This window comes from Chanodichthys erythropterus, chromosome 12 (genome assembly GCF_024489055.1).
Source record: "Chanodichthys erythropterus isolate Z2021 chromosome 12, ASM2448905v1, whole genome shotgun sequence".
NCBI lineage: Eukaryota > Metazoa > Chordata > Actinopteri > Cypriniformes > Xenocyprididae > Chanodichthys > Chanodichthys erythropterus.
The window spans coordinates 37,504,107-37,527,856 of NC_090232.1; the positions used below are offsets into that span (position 1 = coordinate 37,504,107).

Here is a 23,750-nt window from a genome sequence, read left to right on the forward strand (position 1 = left end):
GAAGAGTCATATTGATACGAGAAGAGAGGTAAAAGATGAGATGTGTTGAGGCAAGCAAAGAAGGAAACAGAAGAGATAAGGTGAATTTTGAATTTTTAAAAACCAAGAGATGAGATTGAGAAGTGGAGCAAAGAGATGAGACAAGAGATGAGCAGAGAAGACTAGACTAAGTGAGACTAGAAGCGAGATAAGAAGAGACAAGTCAGAGAACAATTCAATACAAAAGTGGCTGAATAGTTCTGAATTTCTTTTGTCCTTCTACCTTCTCTGTCTTTGTGAAAGGTTTTTGTTCCTCAAGTCATTCATAAATGCTGCGACAAGAGCCACAGAAGGAGAAAAAGAGATGAATTAAGAAATAGACAATCGTTCAGAAATGCAGAGACAGACTGCATGAGCTCAGTGCTGCACAGGGTTTTTGTAAGAGTTCCAGGCTTTATCTCCATAAAACTGATCAGCAGAACACTATAGCCTAGCAAACCCCAGAGTGTGTGCTTGTTTGTCTGTGTATCTGTGTACCCGTGCACTCTCGCTTACAGCCTGCACAAGTCTAACACCACCAGCCCGTCTGAGGATTAGACCCAAGCTCCCTAGCAACGGTCCGAACGTGCACATCGACACTCGCCGCTAATACAGCTGACTCCACGGGGCGAGAATGAAGGGATGAATAAATAACCCGTTCATCCATTTTGGCCTTCACCTCTCAGCACTCACAAGCGCCTTATTGCTCCCCAATGCAACAGCTGGGAAACAATGATGATGGTTTAATACCAGGGGCTTATGGACAGGATCTAATCAACAGCCTAATCACAGAGAACAATAGCGCCGTCTCTATCTCCCCAAAGCAGAATGTGTATTCGGGCCGAAAGACAATGCATTTCACCGGCTGCACAGTGCAGAAAAGTGACTTTATTAGCCTGTGTTGGAGACATGACAAAAGTATTTGTGTATGCAATTTAAATTGTCTCTATGAAGAGGCATTGCAGAGGAACAATTCCAACTTCTAAATTCTAATGTTTTGGGCTAAAGTTAAGCTGTATTCACAGTATTTGTGGCATATGTCAATAACGACAGAAAATCATTTTGACTCGCACCTCGAAACAAGCAAAAATTAAGGTTACAGTAAGGAAATTACTGTGGACGTATAGGAAACAAGGCACAGTTTCAAAAGTATGTGTGTGTAAGGTCTTGTTGTAATATTTTTTTATATTTTATTTTAGTTTGTGTAATATCCAACATTTTAACGTTGTTGTCATGATGGTAAAGCAGATAAATATAATCATTTTTGCACAATAATCTCAAGGTTACCAGATAGGTGACATAATCTGTAATGCACTGTTTACATGGAACAAACTCCAAATGATATCCATAATGCATAACCATAGTTTATCCACCTAGACATCTTTAGATATCTAATGATGATTTGAAATTTCTATAGCTCAAATAATTAACAGGCCTTTACCTAATATTACATGTAGGTGCCTTCACATTTTTAACCCTCCAGATTACGTATATTGTATGCACTGTAAACACAATTGTTTATTTATTTTTATTTAATAATGTTTTTTGTTCTGTCTTGTACTTGTTTTCAACCACGAACACTCCTTTAAGGGTGGTTGTGGCCAGATTGAGGCTTAAAAATAATATTTGACTTTTGTTATGTACCACAGTGTACAATTTCCTCCACTTCTCCCATGTCTGCCCTCCCATCCGAGTGGAGAACTCTGAAGAGTGTGTGTTTAATGGTCTCTTAGCCTGACCGCAACCTCTGACGCTTGCTTTGGCCTTTCAATAACTCACACAACCTGTGTTCCAATTCACAGGGTCCCTATGCAGTGCTTACTGCTCCCTACACACTGAGCAGTTCACTTCATTCAAAAGAAAAACGGCTCATTTGGCATAACCTGGAACGCAGCAAACGCTGGGATCATGCACAGGTTAAAGGTTTTATGCATGACATAAACTCATGTAAATAAATATAATACAGATTAACGGTCATACTTTCATATGTATACATATAATACCTCCATGTGTATACATAAAAAGACATGTTTAAATTAATATAACATATATACATATATTATGTTCTTATGTATATATAAAATATGTATAATTATATACACTACCATTCAAAAGTTTAAAGGGATAGTTAACCCAAAAAATGAAAATTAGCCCAAGCTTTACTCACCCTCAAGCCATCCTAGGTGTATATGGCTATCTTCTTTCAGATGAACACAATCGGAGATATATTTAAAAATATCCTTAGTCCTCCAAGGTTCATAATGGTAGTGAATGGTAGCCCAAATTCTGAAGACAAAAAAAATGCATCCATCCCAAAAACATTTATTCATTCGACTCCAGGGTGTTAATAAAGGCCTTTTGAAGTGAATCAATGCATTTGTGTGAGACAAGTATCCTTATTTTAAAAGTAAAATAATGAGCTTTCGGTGCAACAGCCATATGCATTCGACATACGTCCAAAAAGCGTAAACTTCCATCATGGCATTGTGTACTACGTCGCGGAACGCTTTTTGGACGTATGTCGAATGCGTTATTTTAAGCTTGTTATTTTACTTCAGAAATTTTTAAATAAGGATACTTCTTACACAAACGCATCAATTAAATTTATGGATGGATGCATTTTTTTTTTTTGTCTTCAGAATTTGGGCAACCATTCACAACCATTATAAACCTTGGAGGACTAAGGATATTTTTAAATATATCTCCGATTGTATTCATCTGAAAAAAGATAATTATATGCATCTAGGATGGCTTAAGGGGGAGTAGATTATGGGATCATTTTCATTTTTGGGTGAGCTATCCCTTTAAGGTCAGTATTACGTAAAAAAAAAAAAAAGAAAGAAAGAAAAAGGAATATTTTTCAGAATGGATACATTAAATTGATCAAAAGTGACAGTAAAGACATGTATAATGTTACAAAATATTTCTATTTCAAATAAATGCTGCTCTTTTGAGCTTTTATTCTTCCAAAAATCCTGCATCGATGTTTCAACATTGATAATAATAAATGTCTTGAGCATCAAATCAGCATATCAGAATGATTTCTGAAGGATCATCTGACACTTCTGAAAAAAACTCAGCTTTGCCAGGAATAAATTACATTTTAAAATATATTAAAAGAGAAAATTGTAGGAATATTTAATAATAATCTTGCAGTTTTTAACTGCATGTTTGATCAAGTGAATTCAGCCTTGGTGAGCAGAAAAGATTTCTTTTAAAAACATCTACACTTTCAGAAGAAAAAGGTACAAAATTTGTCACTGGGACAATACCCTTTAAAAAGGTTACCATTTAGGTACTAACTGAGGTATTAATATGCATTTTTAGGTACAAAGGTGTAACCAACCCCAAACTTTTTTTAATCAGTTTAATTTGTCATACTCAAATCCCTAAATTCAGTTTTAAATGATTGGTGAATAAAAACTATTTCACTTTGTGTCGCTGCCCAAACTTCATGTAGCACACAATGGACGGTGGGTGAATTTCCCTGCCCACTCCCAATGATATGATATATCGATGCACACTTGTTCCCTATAGCGACTACATTTATATGCAGAGCAATTGAAACGTTCTAAATCTCCTCTTCTGCCTTTTCCTGACTCCCTCGTTGTCTTTCTCTCTCGCGTTCCTTCTACATATATATAGAAATGTATGTAGCAGCGGTTGCCATGCCAACCAATGCAGCCCACAGAGTGTGTTTGGGGTGGGGTAGAGAAAGACAGAAAGAGAGAGAGGGTGTAAAAGTAATTATTAAGAAAAAGACAGGGTTGAAAACACTCTTCAATCCCCTCTATTTAACCACCACCTCCTGTGGCATGTCACACATCTCTCTCTCGTCCGTTCACATGCATGCATTCACTCCCCCATCCGTGCTTGGGAATCGCAGTAGCTCTTTTATATTCTCTCTTTCTCCGTCGGTTTGTCCTATACACATCTTTTTTGCCCTTCGGTGATCATCCCTTAATGCTAAATCTCTCCAAAAGTCACGTTTCTTCTCTTTCAATCTGTTTTTCATGTTTTTGAATGCTTCCATTTAGATGTAAGCGTGTTGTAACTGCATGTCGAGTGCCTTCCTCTTCCTCTGTTTCACACCCACGTGTTTCATTTTAAAACAGTCCCCTCTTCCTTTCCTCTATCTCTCTCCCACCCTAGTCTTTTTCTACCTCCCTCTCCAGCTGTCATATTCACCCTTCCTTCTCTCAATCCATTCTTGCATTTTTTTTCGGAGCAGCATTCACTCTTTAGCAGTTTGATCGGTATGATTTTTTGCATTCAGACTTAGAAATGATCTAAAGAACCGCTTTAACTAAAGGGGCTTGAAATTTGTGGGAGACAACATTGAAAATCTGGGATTCAATGAAATAAATGGAAAGGTTTATGTAAACCAATGAAACATAAAGACGCACAATAAAGAAGAACTGAGAATCTGAATGGTCAAACGTTCTTTGGATCATTCTCAAATCGTGCTGAAATACATGATCATCCGGCTCAAAATTGTGGAATAAATTTTAGTGAGTGCTGCTGTCATTAAAATAAAAACGAGACAAAAAATACTAAGAAAAAAAATTTAAATTCATACTAATTTTCAGTTCACATTTTCACTCAAATTGCCATAACAATAATGTCATTTTAATTTGCATTAAAAAAGAGTTTTTTTCAGCAAGGATGTGTTTAATATATCAAAATTGACAGTAAAGATTTCACATGGTTACAAAATTTATTTCACATAAATACTGTTCTTTTGAACTTTCTATTCAAATAATAATCCTGAAAAAAAAAAAGTATCACAGTTTTGAGCAAAACATTTCCACAAAAATTTTAAGCAGCACAAAATGTTTTCAGTATTGATGATAATAATAAATGTTTCTCGAGCAGCAAATCAGCATATTAAAATGATTTCTGAAGAATCATGTGACACTGAAGACTGGAGTAATGATGCTGAAAATTCAGCTTTGACATCACAAGACTAAATTACATTTTAAATATTTCAAAATATTACTGTTTTATTTGTCTTAAATAAATTCAGCCTTAGTGAGGATAAGAGACTTCTTTTTGCTTTTATTTTTTTATCTCACATTTCAATGGTAGTGTATTTATGATTAATATAATACATAAATATAGCCATGTATAATTATTTTATCTATTAAGGTTTTTTTGTTTGTAATTAGTTATAATGTTAAAGTGTAATCAATTTAGATCATTTTTTCTTCTTCCAGATTTGAACGATGAGTCAGTGTCACCGGATGTGATGTAGATATAGATGTAGATATGTAATATAGTGCTTTTCTATATTAGCAGTGTGTCATAACTACTGTATTCATGAGACTGTGTGACACCAGTGAAACATGGGTCACAAGTGTTATCTTGCAAGGTGCAAATGCGAAACTGTTGCATGGCTTCCCCTGCGATGCTGACAGCAACTGGCTTTCAATCAAAAAAGCTTCTGAAGTGTTTGTGTGGAACAAGGATTTTTTACAGCAGTGTGTCTATGGAGAGGTGGACTGGAGGATCATTTGAAACAAGACACTGATAGTATCAGCCTGACATTGATAGCGTCAGCTTTAAAAACACTATCCATTAGTGAGGTTACCAGTGAAAATACTTCCATAGGCATTTTGATATTGAATAGTGTTTTCATCAGAATTTTTTCATCAGCATAACAAGTGAAATTAATTTCAAAATGTCTTAAATGAAAAACAATGTCATCATTTACTCTCCCTCATGTCGTTCCACACCCATAAGACCTTCGTTCATCTTCAGAACACAAATTAAGATATTTTTGATAAAATTTGATGGCTCAGTGTTGCCTGCATTGAGAGTAAGTTCATTTAGACTTTCAAACTACCAGAAAGGTACTAAAGACATATTTAAAACAGTTCAAGCAATGAGAATACTTTTTGTGATTCTAAGACTTTATTCAACAATATCTAGTGATGGGCGATTTCAAAACACTGCTTCATGAAGCTTTGAAGCTTTACAAATCTTTTGTTTCGATTCAGTGGTTCAGAGCATGTATCAAACTGCAAAAGTCACGTGAACCATTGAAATTTCGAAACGCTAGCGACGTAACGAAGCTTCGTTTACTGAAATCACGTGACTTTGGCACTCCGAACCAATGATTTGAAACCACTGTAGTCACATGAACACAACTGTAATGATGATGGCACACAGAAACAATATAATTGGAATCACTTTCAGAACAATTTTTTTCCAGCTGAGGAACTATAAAAACATTGACAGCCAATCAGAATCCACCCTGCTTTAAAGAGCTCGAGCATTTAAAATGACAGACGACAAAACTGCAAGCAATTTGGCACCGCAATTAAGAGATGTCGGATTTACAAAATTTTCCCCAAAATACATAGAAGTATGTAGCTGGTGAACTGGGAGAAGAATAGAGTAAACTTTATTGTTTCATACACAATGTGTATCTGATATGAATAAAACACTTTCGTCAAATTATATAACTGAAATGGTTATTATTACAGCTTCCGTAGACATCAGTGCATGGAATTTGATTTTTAACAAACTATAAATGTCTTTTTTATATAGCCTAGTACTTCATTCATATGTGTATTTAAATATCTGAAACCTACAATAAACCTGATGTGGTTGAAAACACTGAATAGTTGTGATATATGACAAGCAATGAGCGTGTCTGTCTGTAGCTCAGCGCTAAAGCACATTTGAATTTAGCAGTGAATCTTTGCATTTTATTCTTTGCCATTTATCCAAATTGAACACTGGGTGTATTACAACTTCAGAATTATATTCGTATAGATTGTCAACAGTGATAAGGTATAGCTAAGAGTGGTCCAGACCAACCTTAACTAAGAGCGTTTTGGGAAGCACATATTAACGTTAAGGACAAGCATAAGGTATAAATTAAGAAGGACGTAGAGTTAAGAAGGTTTCCGGAAATCCAGCCCAGAATGATATCATCCACCGGTGTGGACACTAATATACATACACTGTAAAAAATTACCGTGATTTTAACAGTAAAAGACTGTAAAAATGATGCGGTGAAAAACTGTCAATTGGTTTACATACTATATACGGTGAATAACTGTAATAGATCTAACGGTACATTTAATGTAATTTTACGGTAAAATACTGTTAAATTCACAGTTTTTGGAAGTGAAAAATAACAATTCATTTAAAATTTACAGTGAAAAACCGTATATTGACATTCCCTGCGTGACACTTCACATTTGATATATTTTCGTTGAAATAACTCTGTTTCTTCTTAGTTTTTCTCATTTTTTTCTAATCAGTTATGTACATTAGGGTTTTATGTTACATCTAATGTTGTTAAATTAATGTTTATTGCATTTTTAAAATGTCATGCATGTTACCATGATGGTGTTTAGTGTGTGTGTGAATGACACTGTGTGCTCCTTCTATATGTTAGTGTTGTCCTCCTCAGCTTGTGGAAAATCTGCTTGTAATGAACTTTGATTCATCATGTGACTCTTATCACCGCTGTGTTTGGTGACTGTCAGTGTATTATAAAGATACAAAACAGATATTAGTACTTCATTAGGTTGGTAAATTAACATTACACTGTAAACGATTTCTGTTGTTCACAGTATTATACTGTGTTCTCAACAGTTCTCTACTGTAGACTCTGAGTACAGCATATTACTGTAGATTTTGTCGTTTTCACAGCTTGTTACTGTATTCTTAACAGTTTCCAACTGTATAAGCTGTGTACAGTATTTTACTGTAGATTTTCAATGCATTCTGGGGAAAATATTAGCCTACTGTATATCTAAATACAGTGGCCTACTAAATGACCTCGAAAAACAACCACACACATCCTCACGCATGACAGACTCATCATGATGAAAGCCCACAACAGTATGGTAGGTTAACTTTTCTCTTTTTTCACTCTATGTTTTATTCTGATGTGAGATATAAAGCTACGTTTTAGTTAATACATTTCCATAAAAATACATGAGTAAGTGTTAATTTTCTGGCATTTTCCTCCTGCAGCATGGTGAAGATTAAAGTCCGAGGACGGAGTAGCCTACGTGAAATTGGTAGGTGGGTATACTTTAAAAAACATGTAATTGCCTTATCTGTTTTATACAAATGTTATTTGCAAAGTATAAATACGTTTGAGTTAATAAATATATGTATGAACATCGGACCGGGTGCGCATTTCCCATGTAAGCGGCACTAACTAGAATTTTCCTCCCACAGTGGCGCTGGCAGACCGGCTCGACCATCGCAAGACAGGCGGGAAGAGCCGTTGTGAAGACAAAAAGCCTACTACCTGAAATTGGTAGGTCATTTTTGAAACGCAAGTAATCGCCTTTTTTGTTTTGTACTAATATTGTTTGCAAGGTATAAATATGATTTAGTTTATAAATATCCGTAAGAACATCGAAGCTCATTTCATCGGGTGCTCATTTCCCTGTCAAGCCGCACTAAGTAGCTCTTTCCTCCCGCAGCGGCGCTGACAGAGACCGGCTGAACTAACGTGAGACAGGCGGGAAGAGTCGTTGTGAAGACGAAAAGCATTTGTGAAAATGGTAGGTCAACTTTAAAACGCATGTAATCCCTTTTTTTGTTTTGTACAAATGTTGTTTGCAACTTCAAGGTATAAATACTTTTGGTGCTGGCACTCATTTCCCAGTTAAGCCATGCTGACAGCATTTTTTTCCTGCAGCGGCGCTGGCAGACGGGCTGAACCATCGTGAGACGGAGGGAGAGTCGGTGCAATAAAGAAGACCATTTTCTTTATGGCATGTGGTTTTAAGATGTAAGATGATATGTATTCACAGTTATTGTTGTATACTGGTATTAATTAAGTACTTTAACTCTTCAAACTTTATTTTTATATTTCCAACATTTATTTTCCACTGGCACAATGTGTTAATGTGATTTTAGTGGTATGAATTTAATTGTATTTTGTTAATTGATGAAATTAATATGCTGGTAAATTTCTGTATTGAAGTTCAGAAATGTAAAAGATGAAACCTAAATAAAGTTGATCTGAAGCAATAATTTGTGTTATTGAATATATAACAGTTAACTTAAAATAAATAAAAATTAAAAAATTAAAATAAAGTACAGCATAATGATGTTCTTTATTTTACAGTATGATTACACCTACTGTGGTTATTTTTGCGGTAATTTTACTGTTGTATTAAATACAGCAACTACTGGATAATTGTTGCCAGTAAGTTACTGTTAATTTGACAAACATTTTACAGTGTATATCAGTTAATGAAATATGTTATTTTACCATAAATTTAACAGATTTTTTTTACGTTGCTACTGTATTTTTCTGGCAACCACAGCTGCCAGTTTTTTACCGTAAATTTTACTGGGATTTTTTTTACAGTGTATGGTTAAAGTTCTTGCCATGAACAGGCTTTTGTTATTTGGTTTGTCCCCATTTAGCTTTAATGACAGCAGCACTCTAGAGAAATTCACAAGCCAATGTCATGAATTTTTATATATTTCCATTTATTTTCAGGATCACATTTCATTTATTAGGTTAGATTGTATCCCAGTTTCTCAATGTGAAATTCTGAAGCCTGCTGTGTTGTGAATCAGCGTTGCAGAATAACAGACTCTAAAGTTATCACAAATGCATTCATGCGGATTCACAACAGTTTCAACTGATTAAATAAAACATTTGAAAAAAGAAATGGACAGATGTGGCATACTAAAACATAGCAGGCACAAATGACTGAAAATGCAAATGCAGAAGAGAAAGCACTGTGATCTCTCACACAGTGTGTGTGTGTTTCCGAAAGTACACATGAGCGAATGTGTTGCATGAACCGGCCAGGCAGGTGCATCTGATGAGCGGTTTGACAACACACTCAGTCTCTAAACTCTTCCAGCTATTCGCAACATGCACATCTAATGTTTCCGTGTGCCAGTGAGAGAGGCTGATTTTGCATGTATTCCCATTAAGCATGAAATTAGCAGTACGAATGTGCTTGTTAAGTATCCCAGCGCTCCTATGACTCCCCATTAACACTAGGTAAAGCACACAGAATGGATATGCCAGCACAATGCTTGCCTGGAGTTAGTATGATGGACGGAGTCCAACTGATTATGGCATCAAGAGGTCTTAATATTCCTTATAAGGGCTTACGTACATATAATAGATGATTTCTCTTTTGTCATTTCCGCCTGTATATAATATAAATCTATATATCTCCATCAACTCCACTGCTCTTGGGAACAAAGAAGAGTCATAAAAGGAAGATAACAGTGCGTTTATGTATGTGTGGTTGGATGGAAAGGCATCAAGCATGGTAAAATGTTTCCGCTAATTCAATTAGCCCCTTATCGAGCTCCTCAGTGGCTTACGAGAGGATGTGGCATGTTTTAACAATCCTACACCAACACTAAAAAGAGCTCCTCTCCTTGTAACAGCCTGCAGATATGGCAAAAAATAGACCTAGAACAAAGAGATTGCTGACAGACGAGTTGAACATTCCCAATGTGCTTAAACCGGATCTATGTACATCTAAAATTAATGGGAGACATAAAAATTACACAATTAAAAAAGTAAGTTATTGTATTCTGGTTAAGTCAAGTCTTAAAGGGTTAGTTCACCCAAAAATGTAATTTTATATCATTAATTACTCACCCTCATGTCGTTCCACACTTGTAAGACCTTCGTTCATCTTCGGAAGACAAATTAAGATATTTTTGATGATTTTTTTTATCTGATCCACACATCATTGCAACATTTGATGTTCAGAAAGGTACATGAAAACATGGTTAAAATGGTCAGCATGACTACAGTGGTTCAACCTTAATGTTATAAAGCGACGAGAATGAGACGGCATTCGGACATAAACAAGGAAGCCTGCACTGAGTTCACTACATGACAACAGTTCAAATTGTTGAATAAAGTCATTATATTTCTTTTGGTTTTGCGCACAAAAAGTATTCTCGTTGCTTCATAACATTAAGGTTGAACCACTGTAGTCAAACTACCTTTCTGGACGTCAAAAGGTGCAATGACGTTGCTGCCTATGTGTGGATCAGATACCCTCGGATTTCATCAAAAATATCTTATTTTTTGTTCCGAAGATGAACGACGGTCTTACAGGTTTGGAACGACATGAGGCCGAGTAATTAATGATAGAAATTTCATTTTTGGGTGAACTAACCCTTTAACCATGAAGTTGATGTCTACTTTAGCATCCATGACCTACGGCGTTCTGGGGGACATTAAGAATTTTTTGGCAATTCATTCTGAATCTGTCTCTGGTTGATTTATTCCAGTTTTTTGGATCATAATCACGATGCAATTAAATAACCTAACATAATTTAAAAAATCATAATAAAAATACAAGAACGTGTCCAGTGTGAACGACTCTTTAGTCTACCTCGGACAGACTGACAAACTCAACTGCAAAACAGATTGTTGACTGTAGCAGTGTTATTTTCATATTTTTATATACTATTATAGTACTTATTAATATTTTGAATAGCATTTTATTTTTATATGGACATTTTAAAATTTTTGTTTAATTTTGTTCGGTTTAATCTAGTAATTTTGTTATTTGCTTTTGTCATTTTAAATGTTTTTTTATATTTAGCTTCAGTTACTTTTTATTATTATTTTTTAAAGATTACATTCAAATGCAACTACTTGTCACTGCATAGAGTACAGTACAAAACCAATAAAATACAGAAGCATCTAACCAGAAGTGCAAAATAGTAATACAAGTATATATATATATATATATATATATATATATATATATATATATATATATATATATATATATATATATATATATATATTATATAATTAATTTAAGGTGCATTATGCTTATATATATATATATATATATATATATATATATATATATATATATATATATATATATATATATATATATATATATATATATATATATTAAGCATAAGTTTTACATCCATCATTTATAATTTAATTCAGCTTTATTTCAATTAACGAAAATGCTTGTTTAATCATTTTAGTTTTAGTTAACAATAACAACACTGTAGACCTGTGATGAGTATATTTAATGATATGAAATAAAACAAACAATATTTTCAACCTCTAAAGCCACTTTTGTTTATCATTTAGTGCTTTCACTTGCCACAACAAAGTAGTCTCTATGCATTTTCTTCATATTGATATATATGATTAATTGTGAATCATTCATTTGTTTACATTGTTTTACAAGTGATTTGTTATTTTTAGTCTCAAGCATGACAATATATTTAATATTCTCAGTCAGTCCCTAAAATTCCTCATGTCACTGTTCACTTTTTTCAATTTTCAGTTCATATCAAGCATGATTCTCTGTAATAAGATCTTGACACATCAACCATCTGTAGCCATAAATATCAAAGAAGCACCAATCAGGAAGACTGACCTGAGCTGCATGTTCAGTGAACTTCTTCTTGGAAATGAACTGCAGTCTGAGCTTGAATGAATAGTGTCCCTCTTGATAAATATAATAGAACCTGTTCCATTAAAGCAAAGGCTGTTCAGGATGGGGGTCACTGATTTACCACCAAGTTTCAGCAGTAATGGCTGCCCCTTTAAACACCCCGAGAACCAAATGTACCGAGCTTCCGAAAAACTCTTTAAAATAATTCTCCTTGGGATAGCTATGATTATGCATTCAGCTGCATAAAGTTTGAGAATGTTGTGTTAAAGTCTAGGTAATATTTGTTTGCATGGTGTATTTAACACCGCAAGTGTCTGCAGTTATTGTCCTCATCTGTTTTTCCTTTTCTCCAAGATGACAAAATAAATGTACTTGACTCCCTGTTTTTTACTGTGTGGCATTTACAAAAAGTCCCTCTGACATTTCCTTCTCTTTCTGCACTTTTCTCCCTCAGTCTCACCTTTTTTTATTTCCTTCTTACTTATTGGCCAGAAAAAAACATGTCTTTTGAAAAAACAAATCTGCATAGCCTTTATTTTCCCTCTAATTTTCTCTCCCTTTCTTCTGTCTCTTTCGAACACAGTCATCTTAATTAAGCACATTGCAGTTAGTTAACGACAGCACGGACAGTACACAGCACTATGCGTTCCATCACATCTCTTTCCAGTGCTTCAGACCTCCACTGACTTAACAGCGGGCACAAGTCTGCTACACCTGCTACACAACTCTGACCTTGGCAGGAAAGAAAGAGAAAGAGAGGAACATGTGGATGTATGAGGATAAACATGCATGAGAGGGGTCGAAGATATTAAGGGGGGAAAAGAATAGACAGTGTGGCTCTTTTCCAAACCTGAGTGAGTCTGCTGTCTACACAGGCTGCTACTCTCCAAGAATCCTAATCAAGAATACTCTGGAATGATCTACATACACAACTTACTGCCACTCATCTGTGTAACAAGTGCAAGCTTTACGTGAAGTGTCATTAAGGTTAGTTATCCAAACACCATGGTTAAAGTCACCATGAAATCAAATTTGGCCATTCTTGTTTTTTCTATGGAATATTGCAGGAATTATTATAAATTATTTATCCACGCACACCAATATTTTTTTAAAAATTCATGTGCCCTTGTAATCTTTTATCAAGATACCTTCCCCTCACTTGCAGCACATCTCCCCAGCTAAGTCAAATATATTCTAGGAACATTTTGCTAATGTTCCCATTAAGTTATGAAAATGTTATTTCTGAATTAAATTTTTTAAAAAAATTCTTGGTTATGCTAACGTTAAGGGGACATTGAACAAGAAGTAACATTTAAAATATGTTAGACGAACATCCAACTAAAAGGTTTTAGAATACATGAACGATGTATAAATAACTCGGAACAACTTGGGTTAGTTCACACAAAAATGAAATTTCTGCCACATGTAATTCCACACCTGTAAGACCTTCATTCATCTTCAGAACACAAATTAAGATATTTTTGATGAAATCCAAGAGGGTTTTTTTTATCCTCTATAGGAAGCAATTTAATTACCATGATTAAAGGTTCAGAAAAGTAGTAAAGACGTTGTTAAAATAGACTTGTGACTACAAACGGTTCAACCTTATTGTTATAAAGCGACAAGAATACTTTTTGTGTATTGATTTATTAAACAAATTTCATCTCTCCCTGTCATTCTCCTTGACATAGTATGCACAGTGCAGTGCTTCTGTGTTTATGTCTGAACAGACTCTGTATTGAAAAAGTATTCTGAACCACTGTATTCACGTTGACAATTAACAATGTCTTTACTACTTTTCTGGACCTTTAATGGCAGTAATTGCGTTGCTTTCTATGGGGGATAAAAAATGGATTTCATCAAAATACGAGTTGGAATGACACTAGGGTGAGTAATAAATTACAGAATTTTAATTTTTTGGTGAACTAACCTTTTAATTAACATTACTAAAAGAACATTTGTTTATTACTTTGAGAGAACCTTGCCAGGACGTTAGCCAAAGTTCTGAGAATGTTCCCTTTTAGCTAGGTCTTCTCTTCTCTGATGATGTGTTTTTTGGCACAAGAATGGGACAACCTGTCACTGTTATGAGGTCACAGCAATAGCAAAACCACAACAATCCAGTCAATTGCAATTGACAAAATCAAGTCCCATCCTACTTTTTTTCTCGTTTGAGAAGCTGTTTCACTCTAATATTGAAGAAAAGACTCAACTTCTGTTTCATGGTGACTTTAAACAAGTACAGTTCCTATCAACATAAATGGAGAAAGGCTTAAATTCAAAACTGTTTGTCAAAAATATATTTCAATTACATTTTTCAAATCAGCACTAAACAACAACAATGGTATCATCACCTTTAAGGTGTTTGCTCAAAATCAAGCAGTATTAAATAACAGGCTGGTCCTGTTAATGCATAAGAGCCCAGAGACTACAGACTTTCCATTTATATTTCAAATTTCATATTTACCTGTAACATAAGAGTGGGCACAGCCATTTGTAACTTGAATGTTTGAGGCTACCAGTGTCATTCGCTTCCAGTTATTTTAGCTGTACAAAAACAGTCACTTATGCTGCTTGCTGCAAACTGGTAATTGTTATAAACACAGTGGTTTGCAGCACAAATAGTTTTACCATTTACTGCACTTTATTCTTCTAGTTATTTACTTTAGCGGCTAATGAATCAGAAGTCTTGCACCTTCACAGAAAACAGCTTACTTCCATGTTGCAAAATAACATGAATACTGTCTATGAGACTCCAAAAGATTGCAATAGAGAGTGGCGTTACCACATATTGCTATGCTAAAAACACACTACTATCGACATTATTCTTGACGTAAGAATGGGTGCAGCCATTTGCAACTTTGTTGTGCGAGGCTTCTGGTGTCATTCACTTCTACTTATTTTAGCTCCATTATGCTGTTTGGTACTGCAAACTGGTATTTGTTATCATACTATTTTAATTAATTACTATCATCATAAACAAACTTGTTTGTAATGCAAATAGTTTTACCATTTACTACACTTTGTTATTCTAGTTAATTCCCTGTAGCGGTTAATGGATCCAAAGTCTCGCACATTCATGGAAAATAGCTTACTTCCACTTTGCAAAATAAGGTGTATATAATATAAAGGTTATATTAGAATAAATAGTAACACATTACAATAAGGACTCATTTGATAACATTAGTTAATTCATGGACTAAGAAGTATCAAAAAATAATAGCATGTATTAATCTTTGTTAATGTTAGTAAATAAAATACAACTGTTCATTGTTTGTTCATGTTAGTTCCCTGTGCAAACACTAATGTTAACAGATCTAATTTCTGATTTTAAATATTAGTAAAGGTTGCAATTTAAGACACCTAAGATTAATAAATGCTGTAGAAGTACTGTTCATAGTGAGCTCATGTTAACTAATGTAAATGTACTAATATTAAGAAATATAAAATGATATTATGACATATAATCTGCATGTCTTTCAACACAATAAACCATCTTGAAAAAAGCTTCACTTAGCTAATCACAATGCATTCTGGGATTGCTTTATGCACTAAAAACGCATTTGATGTGTTTTATAATCTGCCCAAAATTTCTTATAAAGGCAGCAAAATTTCTCCTCATCTGAACAACCTTTGTACATAAAATATCTAGGTAGAAGTTGCGTCTGTCATACCTTGGCGGCCATGATCATGGAAGAGCCTCCGCGGATACCCAGGATGGGGATGTGCGTCTGAGCCGAGATGAAGTCCAATATCTGGGCGATGGCCTCCTGATCGGTATCGTCCCCAAACACCACACCCTGGAGCCAGTTCCGTGACATTAGAGCACAGATGCGGTTTATGATACTCTTGGGGTCGGTTTCGTTCATTGTGACCAGCTCGACTTTAGGAGGGAGAGGCACATGTAGGAAGTCCTCTTTCTCCAGACCTTCAGAGAGAGACACCTCGCTGGAGTTTCCCACAAGGATCACTGCAATGCTAAGGCCTTGAGAAAACTTTGGTGGCAAGGGAGGACCCACTGGATTGACTCCTGGTGGAGGATAATGAGGAGGGCTGATGATCGATTGGCCTCGCTCGCCGCCGCTCATGCCCCCGACGGGCGTCCCGATCCCGCCTCCACGGCGACACTCGCAGGTGGGGAAGAAGAAGAGAGAGAGGAGAAGCAGCGAGAGGGAGAGGGCCGGTTTGGAAGAGGAAGCAAGGGAGATGAAAGACAGGACGCGACGGTCGGAGAAAGGGGAAGAGGAGAGGTGGAGGCTGACAAGCATGGCGAAGGAGTGAAGATACAGTCCCTGCAGACAGAGGAAAAGACAGATGGAGACAACTTTAGTTTGGGAGATGAATTCACATCAAATCTACATGATTTGAACTCGACTCTGGCTGGTGAAAGTTTAATTTGCTGTATGCAAGTAAAACTGACGAGAGACCTGTCATTTTAAAAAGAGCATGTGTCCTCATTTCAAGTGTCTGTCCTCTTCATTATTGACATATGTTGGACAGAAATCACAGAAACAGGCAGTCTTGGGAAATTAGGTCATTTGCTGCAGTAAACACACTTACGTTTATCTAATTGAGGACATGCAAAAGACTTCTAAGGTTTTTACATACAGCAAATTACAATTAAAGCTACCCTATGTAACTTTTTTCTTCAAAATTAATTTAAATACATCAATACGGTAAGCCTATAATTATTTATATTTTAGAGAAGTCAGGAAGTCAAACTGCATACTTCTGTGACTGTGCTTCATTCATGCTGGTTTACGTCATATTCAAAAATAAAGGAAAGATGGTCAGGCTACTACTATAAGCAGTGGAGGGTGTCATAGTAACTTTAAGCTAAAACAAATGAAAATCTAAGTTTGCAAGCAAAAAGCGAAAACTACAATGGCTGCAATAAAACACAAATCAGCATATTTTGCGAAGCATCTCTTTTGCTGTGTTTTGACTAGGTTCACAAAACAATGTTTATGTGGGTCGCAATGCCAATCAGTTACTTCTTTGGTCTATTAGCCTAAAAAGTTAGGCAAATTAATAGTTTCCAACATTTTACATTATCTGATATGAATAGCAATTGTTATGTCTAATGTCAGCGCTGACTTTTGTAACGTTACATTTAAAAATTGTTTTTGTAAGTTAAACAAACAGCAACGTACTTACCTGCTAATATGACATTTATTTTAATGTCCTACTTTCGTTATTGAGAAAGTATTTATTACTGATATTCGCACTGATAACACAATTACATGTAACAATAGCGGTGCGCCTGAAAGTAATCAGATTAATCTACGCTGAATAGCAGAGACGACCCATATAATTACCAAAACTTCCTTCCCAAGTAACTTATAGTTTTATGCTATAACTTTTTATGAGTAAATCTACTTCTAAAGAGAAACCTTTTGCATTTTTAAATTGATAAAAATATAGTTTTATAGTTTTTATTTTTACCTTTAATGACATCCCAAATGGGACGTTTTGTCAGATCTGAGGACAATTTTGTCCCCAAATGATTGCACACTTTTTATGCTGGGGATTTGCCATTGACATCAGCTGTTTTTATACTGATGCAATGCTATTTTCTGTCCCTTATGAGGACATTTGGTTCCTACAGTGTAGACAAAGCCTGGCCCACACATTCATTCACTTCAAAGATGAGCTCAAAGAGTTCAAATAACCTGGATTGTGAAACACAGTGAGAGAGAGAGAGAGAGAGAGAGAGAGAGAGAGAGAGTAGTGTGTGCACAATGAATACCAAATGCAATTAGATGAATAAGATACAAGTTGATTTATCAGCAAACAACATATACTCTCTCACACACACACACACAAATACACACACAGTGACTGACATTGGCCAATTATCTTTCTGTGATGTTTTTGAGAAACAATTATTGTTATTTAGAGCAATTTTCATTAGCAGAGGTGTGGAACAAGTTAGTCATTAGTGAATAAGTTTGTGTCTGTTTGTTAAAGATGCAATAAAGCACAAAGTATACTTCTGCCGTCCGCATGACATCATTTTCATCATCAGAAGGTTCCACGGACGTCCGTGTGCAACGCAATTTTTGAGACCGCGCGGATGGTGCGTGTACAACAGCGCATGTGTGAGTGACTCGAGCACTTGGAAACAAAATTCACTAGATAGTGCACATGCACCGAATGCGTCTTTCTGCAAACACAGCCAAAGGAGGATACTTTGAAAGGCTAGTGCGCTCAACTGTGCGTGAGATGGAGCGGAACACGGAAAACTAAGTATACCCGGGCCTTGAGCGAGTGCGTGAACACAATGGCCTATCAGAGGTGTTTATAAATCTGATCAACAGTGCTCAAAGCATCACATTTTTTAAATTTTAGTACCGACTTGGTACACTGTAAACCCGAATAAGCTGGGCTAATTCAAAAAAATTGAGGTAATCATTTACATGAGATGTTCCCAATTTTAAGTAAGCAGAACTATCAAGTTTTGAGTTTGTAGTATTCATGCATGTTAATTGCTTCTAACTTGAAATAATGAGTTAGCTAACTCATACATTTTGATAGCAATTAACAAAAAGATTTAGTTAATTAACTTTTTTATTTTGAGTTCATGCAAATCAAATGAGTTATTTATTGCAAATCAAATGAGTTATTTATTTCACTATAAAAAACCCTAAGAAAATAAAAAAAATGCCAACTAATTTGCTAACATATTAACAATGGCATGGTACTGTATAGCACTTGCTGAATGAGTACAGCAACTTAAACATGTAACTTACAAACCAACGGTAACTCTCCAAAAACCCACATTAACAGAAACTCTACCTTGCCATTAATCTTGGACAAAAAAACATTATATAACACTTAATTTCAGCATTTACTCTCCCTTTCGAGTGCCACGGGCAAAGCATGCTGGGAAATAGAAATCCCAGTCCAGTTTCAGTTAAACTTAAGTTAGTCTAAATTAAAAGAAATTAGTTCATACAACTCAAAACAGTTTACTTGAAATATGTCAGTGCTGTGAACTCGAAAGAAAAAGAAAGATCTAAATACTCATAGCAGTTAATTTAACTGAACTAATTTGTTCAATTTAAGTTTTTCCTACTCAAACCAATTAAGTATTTTGAGCATTAGGGTTTACAGTGTACCGAAGACGGTACTTTTGACATCTCTAAAAAGATTTCTATTTCAAATAAATGTTTGTTTGAACTTTTATCCTGAAAAAAATAATCACGATTTCCCCAAAAACTATTATGTAAAACAACTGTTTTGAACATTGATAATAATAAGAAATGTTTCTTAAGCAGCAAATCATCATATAAGAATGCTTTCTGAAGGATCATGTGACACTGAAGACTGGAGTAATGATGCTGAAAATTCAGTTTTACCATCACAGAAGTAAATTACAATTTAAAATATATTAAAATAGCAAACACTTATTTTGAATTGTAATAATGATTCACAATATTACTGATTTACTGCATTTTTGATTAAATAAAATGCAGTCTTGGTGAGCAGAGACTTCCATTTTCCGTGCAGAAAGCATCTTTTGACTACTTTTTTCGTGGCAAGCAACATTTAAATCATGTATTTCTTTCCTTATATTAGTCAATATTTTACCAGTAGCAGCCAATATTTGGAGGGCAACAGACTAAACGACATGCCAGCTAACAGCCACAAAACTCACTTCAAGGGGTCTTTAAAGAACAGGTAGAGAAACAACAGGAAAAGAAAAACATTGTGGGTGAAGAGGAGGACAAAAAGATGAAAGGACAACATAAGTGAGGCATTGCTCGGAAAGAAAGCAAACACGCTTGAAAAAGGAAGACTGCTTTTACAAGGCTAATTATTGGAGGTTTGTCAGTGCTAATTGCAGGTACACATGCTAATTGTGAATTAGCTCTCTCTGCTGCAGACGAGAGAAGAGACGGAGGAGGACAAAGTGTGGGAGGAAGAAAGAAAGAAAGTAAGAGAGAAATCAGTTGAGGGGGAATGGAAAAGTATGGAGATGAACTGCAAAAAGAAAATGAAAAAACGGAAAAGACTAAACGAATGAAGCAGAGACAGAACGAGAGCAATGACGAAAAAGAGAAAGCGTTCTAATAATCAGCTCATTAAGAGGAGGTAAGCAAAGAGAAGCACACAGATCGGAAGGATAAGCACTAGATAGGCAGATAGAAGACTAGGAGAACAGCAGCTGGGTGAACAAGAGAGGGAGGAGAGACTAAGATGCTCTATTTGGCTCTGCCTCTCATTTTAACAGCACTTGGTTTCCATAGCAACTATTCAAATGAACCTTCCTCCACACACACACACACACAAACAGAGACTGCTATATACAGACACAGTTATATAGATTTTGTGGTCTGAAAGTCCATAGTAACACCTATTCACAGCCTACTGAAAAAGGCATTTTGATATACATTGTGGACATACATGAAACCACCATCTCTTCTAATAATCATAAGAAGAATGACACATAAATAAATGAAATAAAACACACACACACCTCCCACACATTTTCTCCTAAGGAGCTAAAGGCTCAATGTCAGCTCCACAAATGTTTTTTCAAACTGCATGTTACAGAACCGTCTGAAATGCTCGTGCGGATTTATAGCTGGGATTTCATATACACATGTAAAATATGCATCAATGATATAGCAGACTTCTGAAATGAAAAGGAAAAGTGTGTTTAGGTGGCTTTAGTCCAGGGTAAATTCATGTTCCAGTTTCATTTGATGCTTACACAGTTTCTGGGTTAAAGGCATAAGGAACATAAGTTGCCTTAAAGTATGATCAAGAAACTAATACTGCAATGTTTCTGCAAACTTATATATTACTATTTTTAACAGTGTCACATAAAAGGTGAAATTATGTTTTTAAATGTAAATGAAAACTATATATATATAAAATCTTTAATCTAATTCTTTACAAAATGATCCCACATCAGTTTTGGCTGAGAGATTACCCCCAAAATATATATTAAAGTCATTATTGTGTTAAATGAGAAAACCATCAAACAGATATTTCAAAAATAGCTTTAGAAAGAAATATTTTATTTGATTCAACATTTAGGCTATACAACGGCCATTATTTTATTTTCATACGCTGAAAATCTGAATTGGTATTTATATTTACAATCCGTTTATTGCAGCTCAGAGGTGGCATGAATGCATTTGCGTTGCAATTACAATTGCATAAATAATTGTAACGAAGCGGGACTGAGGCAGAGATCCATTTGCAGCTTTATTTAAAGTGAGAGTGGTCGTACAGGCAGGGTCAAACAGGAGCAAACAGGAACAGCAAGGGACAGGCAGAATCGTGGTCAAGGAACAAGCAAAGATCAGGACAGGCAGATATCACTCACAGGTCGGTATGCAAAGCAAGGATCAGGACAGGCAGCAACGGCTCAAAAACAGGAACAGACAAGGTCGAGAACAGACAGGCAAACAGGGAATAAACGCTCGGAATTGTACACTGGGGAAACAATACTTCGCGGTGAGGTGGTGTGTGTGGAAGTCCTTTATAGTCCAGGTAATGAGCTGCAGCTGGGTGTGGTGATCAGTGATTAGTGTGAAGTGTGTGCAGGTGAGTGACAGAGAGGATGATGGGAGATGTAGTCCAGGAACAGTGACAGGAACAGACGGTGATCATGACAATAATGCAATGAGATGAATAGGATTTAAATGTTTTTTATTAATACGGAAATATAAAATTATTTTTTAACAAAGTGATACTCTAAATAAGAAATTAAAACTGCCAGTAGGTGGCAGAAAATATTTTAATGAGTAAATCAATGAGTCATTCATTCAATTCATTCAACACGCTGATTCATTCAGGAACAAATTAAAGGGCTCCATTCATGAATACGCCACTGAATCATTGGTTCACCCGATTGATTTGCTCAAAATACGGATTTATTTAGAAACAAAATTTTTATTTTTGTTGGCAAAACAGACAATATTGTGTCTAAAATATAACACAGTTTTAACTTCTTATTTATTGAACTGATGTATACTGCAAAACATGCTTTTCTTAATTAGAGTTTTTGTCTTGTTTCTAGTCCAAATATCTAAAAATTCTTAAATGAAGAAGCATTTTCTAGACAAGTAAAAAATAATTGTCTTCTTTTCAGAAAAAAATAATAGTTTTTGTATTTCAAACCGAAAACAAGATTAATTTGCTTACACCATTGGCAGATTATTTTGCTTGTTTTAAGGAAAAACACTTAATTTGGACTCATTTTTTCTGAAAACAAGACAATAATTTTTTCACTTCATTAAAACGCTTCTTGATTTAAGAATATTTAGATATTTGGACTGGAAGCAAGACAAAAAAATTATAAAATCAATATCACATTTGCACTCGTGCTATTTGGGACAAAAACAGCACTCATGAGATATTGCAGTCGTTGTTCGTGTGATATTGCTTAACTATATCATATATGATATAAATAAATATGAGACAATAACTCATACAGGCTGTATTTTTTACCCAATATTTTAAATTTTAGGGGCATTCTACCTGCATTCTATAGGCTACATCACGCAGTGAGTTGTTGCCCTGCTTCAAGGGTTAGTTCGCCAAAAAATTTAAATTCTGTCATTAATTACTCATTAATTACCCTCATGTCGTTCCAAACCCATAAGACCTTTGTTCATCTTCGGAACACAAATTAAGATATTTTTGATAAAATCCAAGAAGTTTTTTAATCCTCAATAGAAAGCAACGAAATTACCACATCCAAGGTCCAGAAAAGTAGTAAAACATCGTTAAAATAGTCAACGTGAAATAGCGCACAGAAAGTATTCTCGTCACTTCATAACATTAAGGTTAAACCACTGTTGTCTTTAATACCTTTCTGGACCTTTAATGACAGTAATTATGTTGCTTTCTATGAAGGATAAAAAAAACCTTGGATTTCATCAAAAATATCTTCATTTGTGTTCCAAAGATGAATGAAGGTCTTACGGTTATAGAACGACATGAGGGTGAGTAATTAATGACAGAATTTTCATTTTCGGTTGAACTAACCCTTTAATGTTCATCACCAATCAACTGTATGAAATGTAAGATTACCTACGTAGGTCTGGGACAGGTGCATTAAATGCGTTAAATCGTTTTAACATGTTATTTTTTTCTTAACTAATTAATTATATATAGTGTAAATAATAATAACTAAAAACAACTAACTATTAAGCTCACTCGTAGATCACGTTATTGCAAGTTCTTTATAAAAGTGCACGGTTGACTGGTGTAGCTGTTGGATGGTGAAAAATGTGTTATTTACACATGATTTCAGTTGTTGTATATTACATCATAAATACATCTACTGTAATATATGTTTTGTCTTAT

The 23,750-nt window shown here is 35.1% G+C and overlaps 1 protein-coding gene across 1 annotated transcript in view; it reads right to left on the bottom strand.

Annotated features, from left to right (window-relative positions):
- grin2bb (glutamate receptor, ionotropic, N-methyl D-aspartate 2B, genome duplicate b) overlaps nucleotides 1–16,711 on the bottom strand; it is a 99,380-nt gene extending 82,669 nt beyond the window's left edge. Inside the window, exon 1 of the mRNA XM_067404896.1 lies at nucleotides 16,097–16,711. Coding sequence (XP_067260997.1) covers nucleotides 16,097–16,690 — 594 coding nt within the window. The 5' untranslated portion in view covers nucleotides 16,691–16,711. The remainder of the gene's footprint in view (nucleotides 1–16,096) is intronic.
- Between the last annotated feature and the right edge of the window lie 7,039 nt (nucleotides 16,712–23,750).